Raw genomic sequence first — 24,606 nt, forward strand, 5'->3', positions numbered from 1 at the left:
CAGGCCTTGGGCTGTCCTCGCAGAAGGGCTAGAACCCCCATGGTTGGTGCGGACCTTGGGGAAGGGCCCCTGAGTCCCAAGCGGCACATGTCTAAGTGCGGGCGGCCCTGAGCCCCACTCAGGACACCTCCCGTGTGGCGGGCATCTGTCTGCAGTGGGCTGCTGTGGCCACTGGGCCTGAGGTGGTGGGCAGGAGGAGGCAGCCGGATGCCTGTCTGGGTTATCTGCCCAGGCCCCCTCCGCAGGCCCTTTGTGTGACCCAGGGGCCTGGCCGGCTCCCAGAGGCCCCTTTGGAAGCACGGTGAGGAGCCAGTATTGCCAGCAGCTCCCGGAGCTGGCGGCCGCCAGAGGCCTGAGGGGGAGGGGAGGCAGCGCCAGGCCGCCTGTCCCCTTGCCTGGGCTTCCCTCCTGACACTTAGGGGTTCGGGGATTTGGGTTCATTCTTAGAGTCCTGTGAGGTCCCGGTTGTGCCGGAGGGCGCTGTCCCTGAGGGCGTGCGGCCAGCACCCGCATCCATGCCCCGCCCGTTCGAGGAGGAAGAGCCTCCCGCACGTGCCCCCCGCGGCACCTGGCGCCTGCCCTTCCGTCCTCACTCGGCAGGAGAACCCTTCAGGGCCTTCCCGGAAGCATGCTGTGGGCGGTGCCGTCGCCACGAGGCGTGAGTGCGCGCCTGCTTCCGCGCTTGCCGGCGTCCTTCCGTGCGAGGTACGTGGGTGCAGCGCGCCCTGCGCCGTGATGGCCGCGGTCTGTGTGTCTCCTCCCGCCGTTGGACCGCTGCGTGAGCCCGGCGGGGTCCCCGAGTTACAGACGCACACGATGCTCGGTGTTCCCAGCGCAGCCCTGGGCGGGCGGTGGCTGAGTGCGGTACCTCTGGTGCGCCGTCCCTGCCCCGGGCCCCACACCCCACAGTCGTGGCCACTGGGGTGCCGGGGCAAAGCCTTTCGGGGTTCCACATCCCAGTCTCTGCTTTTCTTGTCACAGATGGTTAAAAACCAATGGCAAAGAACAGATTCTAGAATGTTGCCGCGGGCAGCCCCTCCCGGCACACCAGTGTCTGCTCCTTGGGGTGCAGCAGGCCTGGGACCAAGCCGCCTGTCCCTCACACCTTCCAGGCTGACGTCGCAGGGGCATGGTGGGGACTGAGGACCGGGCCGCCCCTCCCGTGCTCTGGAGTCCTGTTCTGTTAATGGGACCTCCACTGCTTTTGCTCTTGGGTCCCAGCCCCTGTGGGTCTCCGAGGGCTTGAGGGGACAGAGGGCTGCAATTCCCAGAGCTCCCGACAGAGGCGTCGGCTCCGCATCTGCACCAGGTTGGTTTCCCTAGAAACTGCTCCTCCGCGACTCTCTGAAACCTGCTTCTGATTCTTAAAGGGACCGTGCCCTTTATCTGGAACATCTGTTGAAAATCCACTGGAGCAGGTTTCAGAAATGCAGAGAGACGTTTTGAACGTTGATGGAAGCTCTGAAGGACCCCAGACCATCGGGCGAGCAGGTCGGGGGATGGTGAAGTGGACCGAGGCGTATGCACAGGAAGCGGTGTGTTCACGGGAAAGTGTTTCCACTGTGACATTCGACATTCGAGGGAAGGAAAGCGCGAGTCAGAGTTGGTGTGCATTAATTAAAACACACCTGAAGGAAGTATGCCCACGTGTAAACAGGGTTGAGAGGAGGTGGGCTTCCTCTGGTCGTCCAGCACGGGGCCCCCCAGCACAGGGCCTGCCTCGAGGCTGGCTCTGCTGGGCCGCCACATGGCTTGTCTGGTGCTCAGGTGTCCGCCCATGCCGACCCAGGTGGCTTCTCAAGGACCTGCCGCAGGTGCACTCTGTGGGTGTTTGGGTGGCTTGGCCACCGCGGAGCCCAGGAGAGGGCACAGGGCAGCGGTCCCGTGCAGGGGCTTGGGGTCACCTCCAGGTGACACAGGAGGGCATGCCCCTGAGAGGCTGCATCTGGTGCCGTCCTGTTGGCCTCGCCCTGCCCCCACAGCACCGGGGTGGCTCCGCTTTCCCGGGTGTTTGCCCCTGTGCCCTCGGGAGCTGGGTTTACTGTGCGTGTTCTTTGTAAGTGTTGTACTGTAGCCTGTTGGCCCCTCAGCGTGGGCCTCGGTGAGCCGACCCGGCCGGACACCCTCTGTTGTCGTGGGTCCCTGGAGTGGGATCCGCTGGGAGGGGGTGGAGCAGTGAAGACAGCTGTCCCCGCGCCCTTCAGGGGCTCCCAAGGAGGGCCTGGTCTTTCTGTCCGGGCCTTCACCTCCCGGTGCCAGTGACGGGCAGGGGTCAGGCAGCGCTGGCCTGGCTGGTGACGGCGGTGCACCCCCAGAGCAGGCCCCTCCTAGTAGCGTACCCCAGTGGGACCCAGGCTGGTTCACACTAATTGCAAGTGAGTAAGTGGTGGTGAGGCGAGGAGAGGGGCTCTGGGGGCGGGAAGCTGTGGGGTTCACAGCCCAGCAATGGAGCACTGTGTTCCCTGTTTGAGGGCAGCTGATGGTCGACCCGCACCTCCCCTTACCTGCTCTGCACCAAGGTGTGCTCCGCAGCAGCCGGGCTGGGGGCCCACCCTTCACACCAACAGAGGGTCCCGTGTTTCTTTCCGGGTGTTGATGTGGTAAAGGGGAAAGTAGCCACCTACAGACATACAAGTCCATGTTTGGGATTGCTTGGCCCTTCTCAGGGGCAGCTGTGTGGTGGCAGGAGGGTCTGCCTGGCCCTGAGAGGGCGCAGAGGTCGGGGCCGTGCCCAGGGAGTCCAGCAGGCGGGGAGGGCCTGAGCAAGGCTCGCATGCTGCTTCTGGGGGTGGGGGGAGGGAGGGAACTGCGCGTCCCTGGCGTCCAGGCGCTGGGCTCTCCCGTGAGGGGATGCACCAAGTGCGTCTCCAGCCACCTCTTTCGGGCGTCCTGCCCATCCTGCACGTCCAGGAGTAGAGCTGTTGGGCGTCCTCTCCGGCTGTGTGTGCATTCTGGAAGACTCTGGTCCGCCCTCTGATCCGAAGTATTAAACAAATGTGTCTAATTTGTTGCTTAAAGTGTTCATGGAGTTTTAGATTCTAGTGTCGTTCATTTCCAGAAGTTCTTGTGTTTGCAGGTTTGTCTGACCATTTCTTCCGCTGAGTGTGAGTGCCCCCCGCCCCTGTGGTCCTTTAAAAGGACTTTGTGTTCTCTGTGAGTTGGCTCTGTGACTGATGAGGGCTAGTCCTGCTTTCCCTCATCTCCTGAGTTTGGAAATTTGAGCTGGGGGAGTGCCCTCTGTGGCACCTGCCCCTCAGTGTCACTTCCCGCCCCTGGCGCCCCTCCCGCCTGCCTCGGCAGTCCCGCCCCAGCGCAGTGCTCATAGCCAGCCTGTGCGGCCGCCGGCCTGGGCAGGCCTGGCCTGGCCTGGCTTCCGCGCCTGCCGGCCAAGGCCTTTCCGGGGGCTGGCCCGTGGCAGCAGTGGCGGAGGCAGAGGGACTGAGGAGACTTCCATCAGTTGACCCTCCTGTAGCCTTCTGAGGAATGAGGCCCAGCAGCACTCCCCCACCCCTGGGCTGCCCTGGGCCCGGCCTGCAGGACGCACAGCCACAGACATGTCCCCAGGTTGCAATCCTTTCCCATTTTCCCCTGGCCTCAGATTTCCAGGGCATGCTGCCCAGGAGTCCCTCCATGGCTGGTAGCCCCCCTCAGGTCATCTGTGTGGGGCACTGGGGGCCCCAGAAGCACCGCAAAACATTGTCCTACTGTCTTGGGAGTGTGTGTTTGGGACAGAGTCTCAGCAGACAGGGTTTGGGTCAGAGGCTCCTTGCGTGGCTGTCGTCCCACGATGTTGCCGCTTAGGGGCGGCTGTAGCGCTGGGACAGACAGGTGGGGCCCTGGGGAGACAGAGCCTTCTAGTTGCCCCAGAGCCTGGGCTTCTTCATCAAGAAGGGAACCCCTAGGTAGTCTGGACTGGTGGGGGCACAGATGTGGGAAGGGTGCTGAGGAGTGGATGTGGATGCCCAGGTCTGCTGCCTCCCACAGAGGCCCCTGGGCTGCAGAAGCGGCTGGCCTGGCTGATGGCACTGGTGCCCTGGGTCACATGGCACAGGTGGGGCACAGCCCAGCTCTGCATATCTGCCCCCCCACCCCAGGGCCTGTCAGTGCTTGGCTGGCCAGCGAAGGGAAGAGACAGTTGGCTCCTAGCTGGGATGGGCATTTCCAGCTACAGAGCACAGGGTGTTCACAGGCAGTGGACACAGTCTGTCCTGTAGCGGTTTTTAAGGGGCCATGGCCACCCCCCTAGAATGCTGCTGATGCTGGATTCCTCCTGTCCACACAGCTGGGGTCGTGGACTGTCACTTCGGCTTCCCTGGCCAGCCCTCACCTGAGCTTCTGGGGACCATGCCTGCCCCTGTAATCTGCAGACTCAAGTGGCAACCCGTAGCCAGAGTTGGGGCTTGCAGGGGTGCTTCCTGAGTCCCTGCCAGTCTGTCCTGGGGCAGGACCCTGCACCTTTGTCCAGCCCACCCTTACCTGCACACCTGCACAGAGAAGGAAGCCTTCCTCGCCCTCAGGCTGGCCTTCTCCAGGAGCCTGTCCTGGTCCTGCAGGAACGCCTCTCAGGCGGCCTCCCCGGGGCCCGGGTATTTTCTGTTTTGCAAAGTTATTAATTATTGATTCAATTTCTTTTATAGATGTAGACTAATTAGATTATTTATTTCTCCTTGTGTGAGTTTTCAGTAGATTGAATCCTTCAAGGAATAGATTTTTTTCATCTAGGTTATTAAATGTGTGGGCATAGAGTTGTTCATAATATTCCTTTACTGTGCTTTTAATGTTTGTGGGATCTGTAGTGATGGCCCCTCTTGCATTTCTGATATTAGTAATTTATGTCTTCTCTCTCTTTCTGTTAACTTGGATAGAGGCATATCAGTGTACTGATTTTTTCAAAGAATCATCTTGTGCTTTCCTTGACTTTTCTCTATTTATTTGCTGTCTTCAATTTCATTGATTTCTGCTCTCATTTTCATTATGTGGTCTGCTTACTTTGGATTTTCTTTTCTTTTTCTAGTTTCCTCAGGTGGAAGCGGAGATGATTGGTTTTAGATGTTCTTTTGTAACATACGCATTCGACACTATGAATCACACTCTAAGCGCTACTTTCATTGCACCCACAAATCTTGATAAGTATTTCATTTCCATGTAGTTAGAAATACTTTAAAATTTTTCCTCAAACTTCTTTGAGTCTACGTTATTTAGAAGTGCATGATTTCATTTTTCCCCCTTTTCTAGCATATCAATAAGACTTCTTTTTTAACTTTTTTTTTTTTTTTTTTTTTTAGCAGTTGCCCTTGCATTTGCAACATATGTCCTTATGGCTAAGCCTGGCCCACTTGCAAGTATGCTGTTAAAGATTGTGCAGGCTCCTCGAAGCATTCCCAGATCCTTCCTCTGTCCTTGTGCAAGTGCTGCCGTCTATGTCATTTATTTCTAAGCCATAATCAAGTACATTGTTGCTACTTTGTTTTGCACAAACTATTCTCTATCAGTAACAATATGAAAAATAAAATATGTTGTATTTCCTTAATTTATGCTTCTCTAGCACTCTTCTTTTCTTTAGAATATCCAAATTTGTGACCTATATTCTCTCCTTCACTCTGAAGGTAGTTCTTTAACATTTTTTCCAAGGCTGTCCTACTGGTGATAAATTCCCTCAGTTGTTTGTCTGAGAAAGTCTTTGTTACTTTTTCACTTCTGAAGGATAATTTTTTAGGATACAAAATTCTAGGTTGGTATTTTTTTTTCTTTCAAATCTATAAATGTTTCACTCTGCTCTTCCTATTTGCATAATTTCTAAGGAGAAGTTTGCTATAATTTTTACTCTTGCTCTTCTGTAGATAAGGTATTTTCCCTCCACGGCTCTTTTTATTTTCAAGATTTTGTCTTCATTTCTGATTTTCTGCAGTTTGAATATGATTTGCTAAAGTGTATATTTGTTTGACATTTATCCTGCTTTCTGTTCTTTGAGCTTCCTGGATCTGGGTTTGAGGTCTGTCATTAATTTTGGAAAATGCTCAGCCATTATGATTTCAGATCTGTCCTCGTTTCCTCTCTCCTTTGTCTCTTCAGGCCTTGCTGTCACGTGTACGTTACTCCTTTGTAGTTGTCCCACGGACCTTGGATATTCTGTTCCATGTTTTCCTTCCTTTCTCTGCTTTGCTCTCCAGTTTTGGGATTTTCTGTTGACCTATCTTCAAGCTCACAGATTCTGTTTTTTAGAGATTTATTTAGTTATTTGAGAGAGAGAGAGAGAGAGAGAGACCAAGTGTGAGTGGGGGGGGGGGCAGAGAGAGACAGAAAATCTCCAGCAGACTCCCCACTGAGTGCGGACCTTGATGCAGGGCTCAACCCCATGACCCTGAGATCATGACCTGAGCTGAAACCAAGAGTCAGACTCTTAACTGACTGAGCCACCCAGGTGCCCCACCTTGGCCTTGCCCAGTCCAGTGATGAGCCCCTCGAAGGCATTTTTGTGTTGCTGTGTTTTTGATTTCTGGATTTCCTCTTGTTTCCTTCTTTGAGTTTCCATCTTTCAGTTTACGCTGTTCATCTGTTCTCACACGCAGTCCACCTTTTCCATTAAAGCCCTCAGCATATTTATCTGGGTTCTTTTAGATTTCTGATCTGATCATTCTGAGATCTCTGCTATACCTGGGCTCTTTTGCTTTTCCTGTCTCTTCAGACCTGTGTTTTTATCTTGTATGCCTTGTAATTTTTTTGTTGCAAAAAAACTATTTTAAAGGCAAGAAAACTGTCCCCCTTTTATGTCACTGTCTAGAAGTGCTCACTTACAACTTCTGTACAGGTGTGCCCCTCTCCTGGGTGATTGGTATGCTGTTTCCTCATATTACAGTGTAAAACATTTGGGGGCATAACAATCTATTAGGTGGGTACTGACCTAACAGCTCCCCTGTTGTTGGATACTTTGGTTTGTGAGTTTTTTTTTGTCTCTGCTGCTCCCAGGGGGCTGCTGGTCAGGTTTTCTCGCTGTAGTTTCTGGACAGGGATGCTGAGGGAGGCCCCCAGGGGCAGTGCCCGGACCAGCCTCCTCCCCCTGCCCACTCATCTTGATGCTGCTGAGGCCTGGGGGGGCCCAGGACACCAGTGGTTGCACACCAGTTCTGCTCTTGCTTCTTCATTCAGATGTCCCAGAGAGGCAAGGCCCGGAATCTCCTAGGACAGATGTGGTCCCCAGGCTGCTGGTCTGCCTCTTGGTCAGGGTGTGTGCAGACCCTGTGTTAGCTGGGGAGGAGGGCTGCCACTGAGGACATCACCACTGAGGCCTGGCCATGGAGAGGAGACTGGTGAGGCCAGGTAGTGGAGGGAGCCTCAGGCGGGCAAGGCGGGGACATGCTGCTCAGGTGACTCCTGGGGGAAGAGGGGCAGAGGTTGCAAACCGCCAGCCAGCGTGCTGTTGGGCTTATGATGTTGGTCCATGTAGGGTTATCAGAAACAGTTCCGTTGGCTGTGATACAGAAAAATCCGGAGGTTTCACCTAGACATGTGCATTTCCCAATTGTCTTGAAAAGTCAGGGGATCTGACAGTGCTCCATGTGCGTCCACAAGTTGCCCTGTGGGCCTGTGCTGCCCTTGGGTCACCACGCTCTCGTCTCTGCTCCTTGCTGGGCTGAGTGGGGGCTGCCCCTCTGTCCCCACACCCATGCTCTGGCCCCGTGCACAGTCAGGGCCTATTTGGCAGGGTGTTCTGGATGACCCCCGGGTCCCTGCTATGGGGAGACGTGGTTGGTCTCTTGTGGCCTGCTCACGTGGAGACCTGTGATTGCCAGGGCTTCTCATGCCTCCTTCCTCCCTCGGGGCCCCAGAACAGCACCGACCATGGTTTGTAGAAGGTGTGAACCTGGGCTCGGTGGGCCTACTGTCCATGCTTGGCCTCAGTGTCTCCATCTCACAGGTGAGAGGGCTGGACTCGAGGGAGTTTTGCCAAGTCCCTTTCGTCTCTGACACCGCGGGAGCCTTAACTTCTTGCCCACTTAAAGCTGCTCTCAGAAAGTTGTGGCCGCTCACCACGAGCGTGGGTCAGCCCTGTGTTTGATCCGCGTTCTCTACAGATACATTTGTTAGAGTCAGAAGAGTACCTTTTAAAAGTCTGTTTGTATATATAAAAAAAATTTAAGCAGCTTTGCTTTGAATCAAATCAGTGTATTGTGATTACAGTTCTTTAAACATTATGAAGGGGGATAATAATATGCACACATAGGGAAAAAATTAACATCAAAAACTTGTCTCCAGTGACAAGTTGTCCCCTCCCTGCTAACCACCAATCCTTGAGAGAGATGGTCAGTGGGGTCAGGTTTCTGAGTCTTCCCAGAACATTCTGGCCACAGAGGAGCATGTGTGTGCGTTTCCAGCAAATACCCAACAAAAAACAGGTGTGTACCATGCACCTTTACTGCAGCTCATGTCGTTCGCTGAGCAGCATATCCTGGCGGTGGTCCCGGGTCAGCAAGGGTAGAGTCTGTACTTCTGGGCATTAAAGATACGTACCTAGGTTTTCCATGATGGACACCTGGTTGCTGCTGCCGTAAGCGCCCCGTTGACACCCGCGCCCGTGTCCCCGGGCGTTTTGGGGGCAGAATCACAGTCAAGGGAAGGCATACTTTCTGTGTCAGCAGCTCCCACCTTAGAGGCCGTGCCAGCGTGTTCTGCTGAGGACACGGGAGGGTGCTTGTCCGTGTGTCAGGCTGCCCGGCCGACGGGCGGAGCCCTTCTCACACTGGGTCGCACCTCTTACTACAAATGCTGCTGCATCTCCTTCCATGTTTAAAAGTAATTTATGTGTTTTCTGTAAAGTGTCTACTTAAAGTCATGACTTAAATCACTGGTCAGGCACAGTTTTGTGTCTCCCCCCCAGTCTTCCTACTGTTTACTGTATCCTTGACGCACAGTTCCCGTGTGGACTGAGGTTTCTGTGAGGCACACAGGATGCCGCAGAAGCAGTCCGTGGTTTGAGTACTTCGTATTTTTCACTCCTGGTGCTGCTCTTCCTTGTTAGGAATGTTTGGATCCTTGCATTCATGAGGCTGGTGGCAGGGCACCCTCGGAGAGCCGTGGAGAGCTGTCCCAGTTGGCTGCATCTCTGCGGAGCGTGACAAGGGCCAGGTTCCCTTCGGGCCCAGAGGCAGCCCTGAGGTGACCGTGGTTGATTAGAGCCACGAGCCTGTGTGACCTGCTTACTTCCCTCCACCAGACACCTCACTAAACTAAACCTGCAGGTGTGGTTTTGAGCTTTTAAATGCTTTAGGAGTAAGGTTGAAGAAGGCAGCCCTTAGGAGTGCATTGTTTCAGTTAAGTCCACATGACGGACTTGGGCCCTTGGGTGATGATGGACGATGGTTATGATGGTGAAGATGAAGGTGATGGTGACAGTGATGAGGGTGACGATGATGATGGTGATGATGGTGACAGTGACGATGGTGATGGTGACGGTGGTGGTAGTGAGGATGATGGTGGTGACGAGGATGGTGGTGATGGTGACAATGAGAGTGATGGTGACAGTGTTGATGGTGACGATGATGGTGGTGATGGAGGTGATGATGGTGATGGTGACGAGGATGGTGGTGATGATGGCGATGATGGTGGTGATGATGACGTTGGTGATCACGGTGATGGTGACAATGGTGGTGACGATAATGGTGATGAGGATGGTGGTGGTGGTGGTGATGATGGTGATGGTGACGAGGGTGGTGGTGACGGTGATGGTGACGAGGATGGTGGTGATGATGGCGACAATGGTGATCATGGTGATGGTGATGATGGTGGTGATAATGGTGACGAGGATGGTGGCGGTGGTGGTGATGATAATGGTGATGAGGATGGTGGTGGTGGTGGTGATGATGGTGATGGTGATGAGGGTAGTGGTGATGATGGTGATGACGATGGTGATGATAGTGATGGTGGTGATGGTGATGAGGATGTGGTGATGATGGTGATGGTGACGATGGTAGTGATGATGGTGACAATGAGAGTTGATGGTGACAATGATGGTGGTGATGATGGCTACGGTGACAAGGATGGTGGTGATGGTGGTGATGGTGACGAGGATGGTGGTGATGATGGTGGTGATGATGGTGATGATAGTGATGGTGGTGATGGTGATGATGGTGATCATGATGATGGTGATGGTGGTGACGATGGTGATAATGATGATGGTGGTGATGGTGACAATGGTGATCATGATGATGGTGATGGTGGTGACGAGGATGGTGGTGATGATGGTAGTGATGATGGTGGTGATGGTGACGATGGTGATCATGATGGTGATGGTGGTGACGAGGATGGTGGTGATGATGGTGATGACAATGGTGGTGATAGTGATGGTGGTGATGGTGATGAGGATGTGGTGATGATGCTGATGATGACGATGGTAGTGATGATGGTGACAATGAGAGTTGATGGTGACGAGGATGGTGGTGATGGTGGTGATGATGGTAGTGATGATGGTGATGATGGTGACGATGGTGATCATGATGATGGTGATGGTGGTGACGAGGATGGTGGTGATGATGGTGATGACAATGGTGGTGATAGTGATGGTGGTGATGACGATGGTGACAAGGATGGTGGTGATGATGGTGATGATGAGGGTAATGGCGACAGTGGCTATGACAGGCAGGAAGCTGTCCTCATGAGACCGTCCTGTGTGCCAGACACAGTGCTGTGGTTATATTCGCAGCCCCTCTGGAACTCACCTGTCCTGCAGGCAAGGCTGGGAGAACAGTTGCTTTTTGTGTTTCAGAGCCTGTTTCCGTCTCTTCTGAGCACACAGTTCCTCCCTGTAGTCCTGGTTATCTGTGGGTGTGGAACAGTCACCCCAAAGCCTAGTGGCTTCTGACACTGATCACATCGTTTTTTCCCATGGATCTGTATGTTGGACTTAGCAGACAGACTTCACCTGGGTCCCCGCAGCCCCGTCATTGCTCTGTGGCCAGATCCTCACGAGGGCCAGGTTGGAGCTACACAGTCTGTGTGACCCTCAGGGATCCCAGGGCATTGAGTCCCCAAACTGGCCACCCTCCAGGAGGGAGTGAGGCCCAGGCCACGGCAGGTGTCCCATCACCCTGTGCACGTGTGCAGGGGGGCAGGCTCTCCTGGCTGGGCCAGGCCTGCCGTCCCCTCCGTTTTCTTTCCAGTCCTCTTTGTGACTCGTTCTCTGGGCAACTGGCTGCATCAGGTGTCTGGTCCTCTCTATACCCCACCCCTTCACTGTGCCTCCTCTGCTCCCCCTGCACGTGGGTCCTCCGCCGACTGGAAGCTGCAGAGGCTCCAGGGAGTGGTGTGCCCATCCCCACCCACTCTCACCTCTTCCCTCAGGCCTCTCTGGGCCTCACTTCCCTTTGCATGTGGGGCCTGAGGCTCTCAGGGTGGAATCAGCAAACTGGTTGGACAGTGGCTGCTCAGTGGAATCCTGAGTGGGCCCACACATGTCACCCATGCCTGTGTTCGGGAAGGACTGCCCCCTGTGTGTGACCTGGGGCATGTCGCTTCCCACACTGTGGTTTTTCCCGTCACGTGGAGAAGCTCACGTGGCTCCTGGGCCAGTGTCTGGTACTCAGGGATTGAGCTGTTGCTGGCACAGTTAGGGTCTCAGGGCCCATCTTGAGTCTGACACATGGCCAGTGACTGCATTGAAGCTGAGTGAGGACCGGGTTGTCCCCATGTGTCCCCATGGCTGCACCATGTGGAAATGTGTCCGCGACCAGTTTCTGGGCCTCCTCCAGAGACCAGCAGGCAGGAATGGGGGGAGTGGGGCAGCCCTGAAGCAGGGGTTGAGGTTGGCGAGGGAGAGGGCAGGAAGGGGGAGGGAAATCACCATGGCCAGTGACTGGCGAGGAGGGCACCCCCACCATGCCTTCCGTGCTCCCTGGCCACTCAGACTTGTATGCAGGCGTCGGACTGCCCCGCCTCCCCTGTTTCCTCCTGCCAGCCCAGCCTCTCCCCTGTGGCAGGCTCCCCGCAGGGTGGATAGCTCCGGAGGCCTTCTCCATGGGGCACCAGGACCTGGGAAAGATGGGAGAAGGTGAGCTGGGCGGGGGGCACTTGGAAGCCATTCTGACCTTCGGAAGAAAGCAGGACTTTGCTGCCTTTTAGGAAAGGAAGACACTCTCCTTTCCGGTGGCTTAGGAAGGCACAGAGGAGAGGAAGGAGAGAACAGGCTGCTGTCGGCTGGAACCGGCGTGGCGCTGCCCCGGGTGGGCTGTGAGCACGGCTGCGGCGTTAGTGTGCCGGGCCTTAAGTGTCGAAACGCACACACGTCTACGAACCGAGACTTAATGGCCGTGGGACATTCTGCTGGGAGAGAGCAGCAGGGCTGGGGTGTCTGACCTTCTGGCGGGAGGGTTCGCTGCTCCTGATTTTGCTGTCTCGAGTAATCATGGACAACTCACCTTGCACACTAATCTTGTGTGCGTTCCTACTTTTTGCCTTGGAATCCATGTGGGGTGTGGAATTCCTGCCCCAAAGAATAGCTCGAGGCACACAGGGCAGTACCTCAGGAGAAGCCATCCAGCGTGGGTCCTGCAGCCCCACCCCGCCCCCGCCCCCGAGTCCTGGCTGTGTGACCGGTGGGGTCCGCTGCCACCACTGAGCTCCTGGGAGCCTCGGAGGGCAGGCCCTGCCCGTCCCTCCCCTCTGCAATTGAAAGGGGCCACTTTCTTTTTAATTTTTTTCTGAGGTTCCTCCTATAATTAAAAAAATAAATAACTGTCAGAACAGGGTTATAGAAGTTGTGGTTTATGTTAAATCAACACTCTTGACAATAATAATAATAGGAAAAGCTATGATGCAGTTTGATTGTGGATTCAGGACATACTTCACAAACGCGAACAGTGAGGTGTAGGCTGTCCAGGCTGGGCGGGAGCCTGGGCCCTGGGAAAGCTCTGTGGGCAGGGTCCTGCCCCTGGGGTTCCGGAGAGCCCTGCCTGGCTGGAGGGCAGAGCAGGGATTCCCACGGGATGACCTTGGAAAAGCCATTTCCTCTGTGGGCCCCCAGCCCTTGTTTCCACAGGGGCCTGGCAGCCCCGAGGGTGGATGTGGGTTCTGCCCAGGGAGCCGGGAGCTGGGAGCCCAGGCCTCCCCTGGCGGACAGGCTGTGGTGGCGCCTGTGACCCGCATGTGCTGCCTCTACAAGTGTCAGCGGTCCTCCCACCCCTTCAGGTCCCTCGTGCTTGGCCAGTTTCTTCAGTGTTTTGTGCCCCCCACTCCACCTGCTGTCTCTCTACTTACTGGGCTCACGGCACTTACATTAGCTGTAACCTTTGTGGGGTTGACTCAGTGCTGGATGCCAGGTCACTGGGGGCTCAGATCAAACCAGTCCCCAGTCTCACTGGTCATGTGCTCCTGAAAACGTGACCTCCCTCCACAGGTCTCACCGCTGGCTTCCAAGCCAGTGGTCGAAGGAGCTCAGAGAGGAGCACAGGCACACATGCACACATGCACGTACACACTCATGCACATGTACACCATCATGCACATGCATGCACACACGCACACGCTCATGTACGCACCCCACACGCAGGCACACGCTCACGCACGCACCCCACTAGCAGGCACACACGCACGCGCACACCCCACACGCAGGCACACGTGCATACGCACACGCACACGCTCATGCACGCACCCCACACGCAGGCACACGCTCACGCACCCCACACGCAGGCACACGCGCATGCACACACGCACACGCTCACGCACGCACCCCACACGCAGGCACACGCGCATGCACTCACCCCACACGCAGGCACATGCACATGCACACACGCACACGCTCACGCACGCACCCCACATGCAGGCACACGCGCAGGCACACACGCACGCACACAAGATGTACACATGCACACACGCACACATGCACAGTTTTGTTGTGGGTTCTCCACCAGGAGGATGCATACCTTGTTCTCTAGTGTGTGTTTTCCACTCTGGGATCCATGTAAGCACTTCAAGATGAACTTCGTTCTTTTAAAGGTGGCCTAGCAGCACCCTGGCCACACTGAGCACTGAGCACCGTGTGTGCCTGAGATGACATGGTGACAGCTCCACGTCCCTGACTCTCACTGCTTTCGTGGCTGCATACCCGGGTGGCTGGCTCCTGCTGTGGCCCGTGGTGTGTGGGGCTTGGGTCCGTGTCCAGGATGCACTCTGAGCATCTCAGCCCACTGACGGCCACGGTGGGCTCCCCCCCACATGGGTCACCAGCCTGGCTGGTGGCCTCCACTCCTTTAGGCGTGAGGCCTGGGTCCGTGTTCCCTGCTGCACACCCTCTCCCTCTGCGGTCATGGCACGGCCACCCTGGGGCCCCAGGGGCCTGCACATTGTGGAAAGTCAGTCACTCACTGATCCTGTCTTCTGGGGCCCCGGGAAGCTGGGCTGTCCTCAGGAGGAAGGGCAGGGTCAGCAGGGTCTGAGGCCACATCTCAGGTGTCCTCTGCAGCCTGTGCTCCCACCTGCTGCCCCCCCCCCCCAGCTGGGGTGGCCTCCCGCGGGGGCTGCTGGGGCTGGGTGGCCTGGGTTGGCCCCCGAGGCGCCTGCCCTCCGTGGGGCTGCTGCTCTCACCAGAGTCGAACAAACGCTGCCATTGTCTGGCTGCTGTGTCCCTGCTGCTGAGGCTTGTTCTGTGATAGAACTGACCTCTCGGATGGCTCTCATCCTCCCCCTTGGCCCTGCGGTGCCCCTCCCGCTGCTGCCCTTCTCCCTCCGCCCCAGTTCCCTGCTCTGCTCACCCTCCTCCTTCTGCCCTTCCTTTTCCTCCCCCCTTTCCCTCCCCCTCTCTCCTTGTCCCCTCCTCCCCTGCCTCCTCCTCCCCTCTCCCCTCCTCCCCTCCTTCCACCTCCCCTTGTTGGTCCTCCCCTCCCTCCCCCCTCGCTCCCCCTTCTGTCCCTCCTCCTCCCCTCCCTACCCCCCCTTCCCCTCCTCTCGCTCCCCCTCCCCTGCTCCCCCTTCCTCTCCCTCCCTCCCCCCTCGCTCCCCCTGCCCTTGCTGCCCCTTCCCCTTCCTCCCCCTCCCCTCCCTCTTTGCCCTCTTCCTGCTCCCCCAGGCACTATAGCTCCTCTCACTCAGTTCCCAGCCGTCAGTCATAGTCTCTGCAAGGCCAGCCTCCCGGTCTCTGGTCTCCGGTCTCCGGTCTTCGTCTCTGTCTTTGTGGTATTCACCTTATACGAATGTGGTGCTATAGGGACAGGACGGGGCAGGGACCGTAGGTTGCGCTTGGCTCTCAGCAGATCAGCGCCCCTTGTCCTGGATCTGTCCCTGGACCTCAGCCAGTAATTCTGAACCCCTGCTTGGGCCTGGAGTGTGGGGCGACTCTAGGGCCTGCTCCCCATGGCCGCCTTTGATGGAGAGGGCTGAGTCAGGTGTTTCTCTGGGCCCTCCCGAGGCTCTGCCGCTCAGCCCGCAGCACGCACAGCCACAGGGGCAAGGACAGGCAAGGCCTCAGGTGCCCTCCTGAGACACGGGAAGGTGAGCCCCACGTCTGTCCCTCTGTCTGGAGCAGTCCTTGGGGGCCCAGCTCTTGTCCTGACCCAGTAGTGATCTCCACAGGGAGGGGACCTCCAGATGGGCAAGACTGGTGCTTGGGCTCAGGTGGCCCTTCCCGGGGCTCCTCGGGGCACGGTGTGGCGCCCACGCTCAGGCACGCGCGCATTGGGGATTTTCTCTGACCACCTGCCCATTAAGTCGCGGGAGGGGCAGCTGAGCCAGGTCACGTTCCTGAGACCCAGCGGTCTCTTTTTGTCTTTAAGATACTGCTTGCTGACCCCTGGGGCTGCGAATGGGGAGATCGTTGGGCATTTCTGTGCTCACAGTGGAGCGCGGAGGGTGCGCGCCCAGGGTGGGGGCCGCCGCGAGTCTCCTCCAGACTCCGGGTCTTTGCTCCCGGCTTTAGGGCAGGGAAAATGTTTATGACTTTCCGTAGCTGTTGTTCTCTTAGATTTTTGGGTGATTTCCCAAGTAATTTCTCGGGAGGCACTGGGAAAGCCTTAACCTTGGGACAATAACATAAGTGAGCTTTTGCAGTAAAAGGCCCTCCCCATGCAGGTGGAGGGGACCGCTGTGGCTGAGTGCCCCCCCACGAAGTTCACTCTGACTGTGGGGTCCTTGGACCCTGGGACACGAGGAATTAGGAGGTGTGTCCTCGCACACAGCACAGCCAGGGGGCTGCCTGCAGGACCTTGCTTCCCACAGTCAGGTGGCCCTTGTCAGGGCTGCAGGTGCAGGCAGTCAGGGCCGGCGTGCTGTCACACGCCGGTCGTGGGGAGCTGCTGGCATCAGGCCCCAGGTGGCCCTTCCAGGTGAGCGGCAGCCCTGAGGTGCCGTGGGCATAAAGAGGGACCCACGCCCCCACCTCTCTCTCTCCCTCTTAGCCTGGTCTCCCTGCACAAAGCAGCAAGTGGCCAGTCCATCTCGGCTCCAGTGAGACCTGCGTGCCCACGTGCTGGTGTACAGAAGGGGCCCCCAGGGCTGTGGGGAGGGGTGTTGGCGTGCACGCCTTGTGACCCTGAGCCTCAGCTTCCCCAGCTGTCATGCGGGTTCATGTATGGGCCTTCCAGAGCATGACGGAGCCTCCAGACATGTGGGACCAGCAGGTGGTGTTTGGGTGGGGGGCAGTTCAGGCATATTGATTTCCCTCCCTTCGCCGGGCCTGGAACTCGTTCCCTCTGCGCTCCACTGCGCACCTGACCCCTGACCTGTTGAAAGGGCTGCAGTCTGTGGGGCTGAGCTTGGTATTCTGACCTCAGACATCCTGTGTGCTGGGTCGGCTCCTTGTGTGTCCCCAGGATCCCTGGGGCCACAGGCAGGAGTATGTGTGGATGTGGGTGTGGACACAGGGTGAATGTGGGGTGTGGACGTGGGGTGTAGACACAGCGTATGGACCTGGAGTGTGAACACGGGGTATGGACGTGGGGTGTGGATTCTGGGTCCAGTTTCTAGACCCAGTGGGTCCTGAATGCCTGCAGGGCTCTGCCTCTCGCTCACAATGCATGGCTCCTGGTGGGTGTGGGCGATGGGGGCTCACCCCAGTGTGGTCTCTGATGGATAAGCAAACTGAGGCCAGCTGGTCCAGGGCTCAGGGTGCAGGGCCCTGAGGAGTCAGGCGGGTGCACCAGCCTGGGGGAAGGGGCTGGGTGAGTGGCTCCTCCTCCTTGTGGGTGGGGGTTTGAGGACACCCGAGGGAGCTGGCTGCTGGTGGAGACGGAAAGGAGGAAGGGACGCGGGGGCTCTCGTGGGCAGGGTGGGCTGCGGAGACAGACCGGTGGTGATCTGGCCGTTAGCTGTCCTCACTGTGCCTCCCACCTGCAGTGTTCGCCGTTCACCGTGTCTGGTTTGGTGAATTAACGTAATGTGGTTCTAGCTCCCCTTTCTGCGTGGTTAGTGGGGTGGGGCTTCTTTCTCTGTGGCCCTGGGCCCGTTTGGGCTCTGCCCTGTTCTTCTGGGGGTGGGGGGATGCCCTTCATGCACGGTTCCTGGCAAGAGGGTTGCAACACTCCTGTACTTGCTGTAAGTGTTTTCCGAAGTTAGCACATCCACGTTGGCTGTCGGATGGGAGCCCTGTTTCAGTCCGTCACGTTCTCTCTGATTTCCTTTGCAATTCTTTGCTTGTTTAGAAAGTCACTTGGCATCGTGAGAGCAGGTGAGTTCGCCCTCACAGCTTGCTGCTGCTGGCTTTGCCTTTTACACCCCACTCTTCAGACTGCCTGCACTTCGGTTCGGTGTTTGTTCTGAGATGAACAGTGAACTGCATATTTCTGAAAACGTATGCCAGAGGCTTTTGGGCTCCGGCTTGCTCCTGGGACCGTGGCACGTGGCAGCCGTGGCAGACAATGTTCCATCGAGGGGCCCCAGAGCTGCGGTGGCTGACCCTGGCCGGGGGACCAGGGGACACAGTGAGGAGGCGCGTGGGGTCTGGGCACACGTCTCACCTCGTACGACTGGCGAGTGGCGATCCCGTTACTACAGGGTTGTTGCAGGAGGATACACGTCGGGTCCCTGATGCTGCCGCAGGCAGAATGAGCCCTGGGCCAGCCTTAGTGAGGACGAGTCAGTGGTGGTGGGGACGGGTGCCCCACATCTTTTGATTGAGAGAGAATTCACATACCGTCAAACTAACCATCTTAAAGTGAGCCTTCAATGGCATTTATCTTCACAGTGTTGTGCAAACATGGCCTCTATCCGGTTCCAAAACATTTTACCCCGAAAGGGGACCTCGTGCCCACTGAGCAGTCACTGCCTGTTCCCCTCCCCCAGCCTGGGCACCGGCAGTGGCTCCTCCGTCTGTGCATTTCGCGGGAATGGAATCCTGCAGCTGTGACGTGTGTGTCTGGGCTCCATGGTGTTGTAGCGGGCGTCGGCACCCTTTCCTGTGAAGGCTGGGACCGTTCCGTTGCATGGGGGTGCCACAGCCACGGTCGGTTTGTCCGTCCGTCCGCTGGTGGGCGTTGGGTGGCTTCCGTCTTCTGGTTACTGTAGCCGATGTTGCCCGAGCTCTTGTCTGAAGGATTTGTCCGAGGCCCTGCTCTGCGTTCTTTGGGGCACATGCCCGGGAGTGGGATTGCTGGATCATAGAGTAAGTCTCTGCTTAACTTTCTGAGGAGCCGTCTATTTCCATAGAAACTGTCCGCTTTTACATTCTCACCGGCGGTGGAAGAGGGCTCTCGTTTCCCACGTCCCGGCCAGCACCTGCAATCTTCCTGGTGTTTTTTCTTGTAAACATTGTAGCCATTCTGGTGGGCGTGGGGGTCTCTCGCGGGTTTGAATGTGCGTTCCAGCGACGTCCACACGACGAAGAATGTGGAGCGTCTCTCGTGAGCTTGCTGGCTGTTTGTCCCTCATCCTGGGAGCAGCATCCTGTTGGAGTCCTTCGCCCCTTTGAAAGCTGGTTTGTGCGTCTTTCTGTTGTCGGGCCGTGAAGCCGCGCGTGTCCTCTGGACGCTGGGCCCTCATCAGAAACGTGATGTGCAAATACTCTCTCTCATTCTCCATGTTGTCTTTTCACTGTCTTCCCAGCGTCCTTCAGTGAACAAAAGGTTTACGTTTCGATGATCTATAATTTAATTTTTCGTTTGTTGCTTGTGTTTTGGGTGTCCTATCTGGGAATCCATGACCAAATCCAGGCTCACGAAGATGTACTCCTCTGTTCTCTTCTTAGCACCTTAGCATCAGGCCTTATATTTAGGTTGTTAATCCATTTTTAGTTAATTTTTGTATATAGTGTGAGGTGGGGATTCAACTTTATTCTTTGGATATCCAGGTGGCAGTCCCTCGAGGGGTCCGCAGGGGCCCGACCCGTAGCTCCCAGCTGCCCCTGGTGTTGTGGTGGGGGCAGCCCCCCTCTGAGACCCTCTTGGCCTCCCCAGCTCTGTGGCGACAGGACAGTGGTGGCTCTCATGCAGGCAGGCCTGCGGGAAGGCCTGTCCCTCTGCATAGCCTGCTCGTGCGCGGCAGGGCCTTCCTAGCCCCTCCCTCTGTCCCTGGTCCTCACGTCCCCTCCTGTCCCTGTGGGCCACTGTCCCGGCTCATGTTCTACCCCACCTGCGTGCATGCTGCCCCCCGCCACCCCGAGAGGTGACTGGGAGCTGCCCTGGCTTCTGCGGGGGAGGACCCCAAGGAGTTGCTGACCGCTGGCAACATCTGTGCTTCCTCGTTTCAGCTGTGTGGGAGTGGAAGAGGAGGAGGCCCCAGACATCGACATATACCACTGCCCGAACTGCGAGAAAACCCACGGGAAGTCTACCCGTAAGTACAGGGCCATGCTGCCACCCCGAGCTCCGACTCGCCCTGGACTGGCTTGCTGGGTGAAATGCCCGGGTAGTTGCACCCAGGTGCCTGGGGACGTACTGGCCTTGCTTACTGCCCCTGTGGACTTGTCACTGCCGCTCCCCTGGTTGGCTCCTGCCCAGGGGTGTGGCTCAGGCCACTTGCCTGTGCAGAGACTCCACAGACTTTCGGAGGCCTGGGCAGGGGCCTCACATTCCAGCACCTGTAGGGGCCAGGCCCATCCGAGATGGGGACACCGTGCTGCGGCTGTCCAGGAGGCTGCCCAGCCCTGCCCACTGCCCGTCGCCACGCAGGGTCTGGGAGTGCCCATGTGGGGGATCTGCTGTCCCTTTTCTGGCACCACCTGCAGGGAGAGTCCCTTGGGGGTGTGACGCATCCTTGGGGGGCTCCTTGGGAACAGGCTCATCCAATGTGCTTCCATGGGGGGCTCATGACCCTGCTAAGAGGTGAGTTCTGAGGCTGAGCCCACGTGGGGGGGTGTGCCCTGGTCTGCAGGTACCTTGGGTGGGAGGCTGGCCTGGGGACAAGACAGATGGCGTGGGGGTGTTAGTGTGGCCTCTGGTTTCTGGCCTGGGTCGAGGGGCTTGGGCACTCATAAAAGGTGCAGTCTGGACGCTGACCATGCCTTGGTGGCCAATCACAGCCCTGTCATCCTGAGCCCTGGGTTGGCTGGAGGAGTGTGTGTGTGTGTTTGGGGCGGACCACCGCTGGCCGCAGGCCACCGGGAGGCCTGTCACTCTCCTTCAAAGGGAGCCTCCCTCCTGGTGTCCGTTCACAAGGCAGAGGCTGGACCCCTATAGCTCCTGTGGGGTGAGTCCTGTGGATCCAGTGGGGGTCAATGGGGGGTGCCAGCACCCCTGTTCTGTGGACTGAGGCTGGCTGTGCCCCCGCCACTCGGGAAGCTGGGTGAGGCAGGTGGGCTGTCACCTCTCGTTCTCGGCCTCCCTTTGTGCCTGGCCCGTGTGCCGTCGTCGCTAGCTGACCGGGAGGCTGCTCTGGTTCGGCTCTCATCCACCAGCCCCCAGCATGCAGTCATCACGCAGTAAAGCACCGCCAAGTTCATGAGACCAGCAGGAAGGTTCCTGGGCTCTTCACTGACCTCCTACCCGCAGGGGCCAGCAGTGCTGGTGCTCAGAATGAGTCTGCTCCGATTACCCGAAGATCACTCCGGTCCCTGCCGTACAGCAGATACTCATGGATGCCGATCTCCATGACACCTTACGAGCCACAGGGAAAGCTCAGGGCTGGCAGGGGTGAACAGGGCTGGGGCTGGGGTCGCACCCTGCAGCCCCGGGGCAGGGCCAGGGACAGAATGGGACTGGAGGTAGGAGACCCCGCCTGTCCCCACAACAGAGCTGAGCGTCCTGATGGAGGGTGGGGCAGCTACTGTGGTCTGGGCTCTTGCATGAATTTGGGCTCAGGTTGGGCTACAGTGGGGTGCTGAGGTGGGCGTCGGTGTTCACACACAGTGTGACTTCTCCAACACAGCTGCACGTCCCGGAAGCACCTTTCCCTGACCATGAGCTAACCCACTGTTGGGGCACACGTGCCTGCTGACTGAGACCCTGCCCCTGTGCTGGGGTCCCCGCTGCCCCGTATTGCTTCTCAAAGCCCAGTGCAGGCGACCCTTCCTGGTGCTTGTGGCCAGCCACCTCAGGGCATACGGGGACTGCAGCCTGGTGGGAGCCGGCAGCCCCTCCCTGGCTGTGCGTGTGTGTGCGAGTGTGTGTTACGTGTGTGTGCATGAGTGTGTGCACAGAGGTTTGTGTGTACATCCATGTGTAGACACGTGCGTGTGCACAATGTGGACACGTGTGCATGAGTGTCTATGTGTACAGACACGTGTGCGTGAGCTTGGACATGTCCTTGCCTGTGCATCTGTGTGTATAGACACGTGCGCGTGCACAAGCGTGGACACGTGTCCGTGAGTATCCGCGTGTGCACAGGTTGGTGCTCGTGTGTGTGCGTGTGTGTGCGTGTGCACATGTGCTTCATAAACCCTGTGAATTAGGCTTTCCTTGCTGTTCCTGGAGGCTGCGTGCCCGTCGGGGGCTAGTGTTTCCCACCAGCATGCGCGCCCACAGTTGTGTGCTGCTTGGGCCTTGAAGTGGGTCTGTGTCACTGTGGCACACTGGTCAGTTTGCTGCTTCTGCTCCAGTGAGACACTCCACGGTGAGGACCCTCACGGTCTCATGTCCCCAGGGGACCCTCAAGCCTGTGGGCTGCTCTGAGGGCCCCGCATGGGTTTGTGGTGGGCACGCTGAGATGAGGACAGGGGCCCACAGGTTCGTCCGATTCTCACGGAGGTGGGGCCTGGGGGTCCCCAGGGAACTTGGCAAGGAGTCCCCACCGATGGGAAGGTCACAGGCTCGGCTGGCACAGCCCTGAGACCAGTTCTGACCCCAGCGTGCCTGCGTCAGCGGCTGCTTCCCTGACGGCCCACATCTCTCCTCCCCGAGGCCCATGTAGCTGTGGTGCCCCGAGGGCGACTGCATGGGGGGGGGGCGCCTGTCACCCCCATGCCCCAGTCTCCTGCTGGCAAGGTCTCCAAGGTGCCTTGTCAGGGGACGCACAGGCAAGGGGACACTTAGCCTTGGGGCTCAGGGTATCCTGGGCCCCGGGGAGGGAAGGAGCCCACCATCCAGGGCTGCACAGGGAGCCCCGTGACGCTCACCCTGCCTCCCTGTCTGTCCTCGAGGTGTTCACAAGGCCCCATCCCGAGTGAGGGCCCAAGAAGGCCACCAGCCGGGGACAGCACCTGCTTCTCAGGCCCAGCTCCTGGCAGGCACGTGGGGGTGCTGCTGCTTTCCACACTGCCCTTTACACCTGCATTCCCGTCCCCCGGCTTCCCTCCGAGACTCGGTTTCCCCACACGGCCTTCTGGGCCAGGGCCCTCCTGCTGGGCATCTGCGTCCTTGGGCCTCTGCACACCTTCCATAAGGAGACCTTGGGAGGTGGGGCGAGGGGCAGATGCAGGGGCAGGCATTGGAGGACCTTGGGGGCCCACGTGGGGTCCTCTGCTGTCCCCCAGACTGCACAGGAATCCTGTTTCTCCACTGGTCTCCCTACCTGCGGTGTCACTCATGGCTGCCAGCGTGCGGCCTGGGCTTCCCCTTCCTCCTCTTCCTCCTCCTCAAGACCCTGGACGTGCTGGACCCCTCGTAAGCGGGGCCCCCCAAGAGCCAGGCTCGCCTCCCACTGGGGGCAGGCAGGGAGACCCCGCCTGGTGTGGGCAGCCGGTTGCCGAGGCCCATGACGCTCCTGTGGCCGTGAGCAGCTACCCTCCAGCCCCAGGCCTTCAGTGGGGCGCTCCTTGTAGACTCCAGAGCCCCCGCGTGTGGGGTCGGGGTCATGTCCAAAGGCAGCCGCAGGCCCAGCAGAAGGGATGATGACATGGAGACTGGTTTCAGAGTCAGGGTGACCTGGGCCATCGTCAGGGTGGTGTCCCCAGGCCCTGCCTTGGCCTGGGGCGCTCCCCTAAGCCTGCTGGGCTCTTAGGGGAGCAGGGACGACTCCCAGGCCACCTGTGGCTTTGGCGACCTCCGTGCAGAGCTGGGCTGCTCAGCGGGCACTGAGGGGCCAGTGCAGTGCCCAGGAGACCTGCCATTCACAAACATTACCCCCCCATGCCCCCTGGTGCCGGGCTGTGCCAAGTGCAGTGGGTGCAAGGGGAGAGCCCAGGGGTCCGGAGCAGGACTGAGCCCTGTGACCAAGGTCCTGCAGCCCAAGCAGCCTCGCCAAGAGGAGGGGCCGTGTTTGCGCAGTGTACCTCCCAAGAGCTCCTGGGGTGGGCGGGGGGGCCACACGGAGCGGCTCGCGAGGAGGCCGGGACCAGCCCCTCTCTATTAAAGATGCAGCACAGAGATGCCCAGTAACTTGCTCAAGGTCACACAGTGACAAGATGGTGGGGCAGAAAAGATTTGGGTGGGAGCCCGGGCCCTTCTGATTTCCCATCTGTGCCTGGTGCCACCAGAAGCCGCAGCTTGGAGGCCTCCTTCTTTATGATCTTGCCAGGTTTCAGTAACGCCCACTCACACCCTGGCCATGGCAAACCAAGCATGACGGAGATACTGTTGTTGGAGACCGGCTCAGGGGTCTGTGACCGGAAGGGAGATGGGGAGGTGTGGCAGCCCCCTCCCGTCCTTGTCTATGAAGCACAAGCATCCGGAGGGCCAACCAGCAATCCCGCATGTCCAGTCTCAGCCAGTCTGATCCAGACCCACCCAGCAGCCTCCAGGGACAGGTCTCCGCCAGTGCTGTCCTCACTCCAAGTCACCAGTGGCTGCCCTGGGCAGGGGCGGGGGCCGCAAGGAAATCACTTCTCTTCCCTCCAAGGCTTGCGGTCCAGTGGGGGTGTGTGTGTGAGTGGGTCAATGTGCGTGTGCACACACGTGTGTGCTTGTGCATGTGTGTGCCAATGTGTCACCATCCAGTAGGAGCGTGTGCACATACTTGCATGTAAAATGTCCAACGTGGGGTGCCCGGTGTCCTGGGAGCACGGGTGAGGACAGGAGAGTCAGAGGGCGCAGGCAGGATGATGGTACTTGGGAGTGGACACACCCGGGAGCATGAGGTGCGCACAGCTGGGGGTGAGGAGGGCAGAAGCTACCGTGGGAGGCGCCAGCCTGCCTCTGCCCCAGCTGTGGGCTGTTGGGGCAGCAAAGGTCCCAGCAGGGAGGTGACAGGGTTTGCGAAATTCGAGGACAAGTCAGAGGGGAGGTGTCCCGAAGGCTGACCTTGGTGGGACTTCCCGGTAGGTGCCTCTGACACAGCGTCCTGTCAGCCGACTGGGTGCCGGTGGAAAGGGCCAGGCCGCCC

The 24,606-nt window shown here is 58.2% G+C and overlaps 1 protein-coding gene across 1 annotated transcript in view; it reads left to right on the forward strand.

The window, feature by feature from the left end:
• Positions 1-24,606, forward strand: part of PHF2 (PHD finger protein 2) — a 69,927-nt gene that overhangs the window by 11,860 nt on the left and 33,461 nt on the right. Inside the window, 1 exon segment of the mRNA XM_048218362.2 lies at positions 19,661-19,746. Coding sequence (XP_048074319.2) covers positions 19,661-19,746 — 86 coding nt within the window.

The sequence above is a fragment of the Ursus arctos genome, unplaced genomic scaffold (genome assembly GCF_023065955.2).
Source record: "Ursus arctos isolate Adak ecotype North America unplaced genomic scaffold, UrsArc2.0 scaffold_33, whole genome shotgun sequence".
In the NCBI taxonomy this organism is placed as follows: Eukaryota; Metazoa; Chordata; class Mammalia; order Carnivora; family Ursidae; genus Ursus; species Ursus arctos.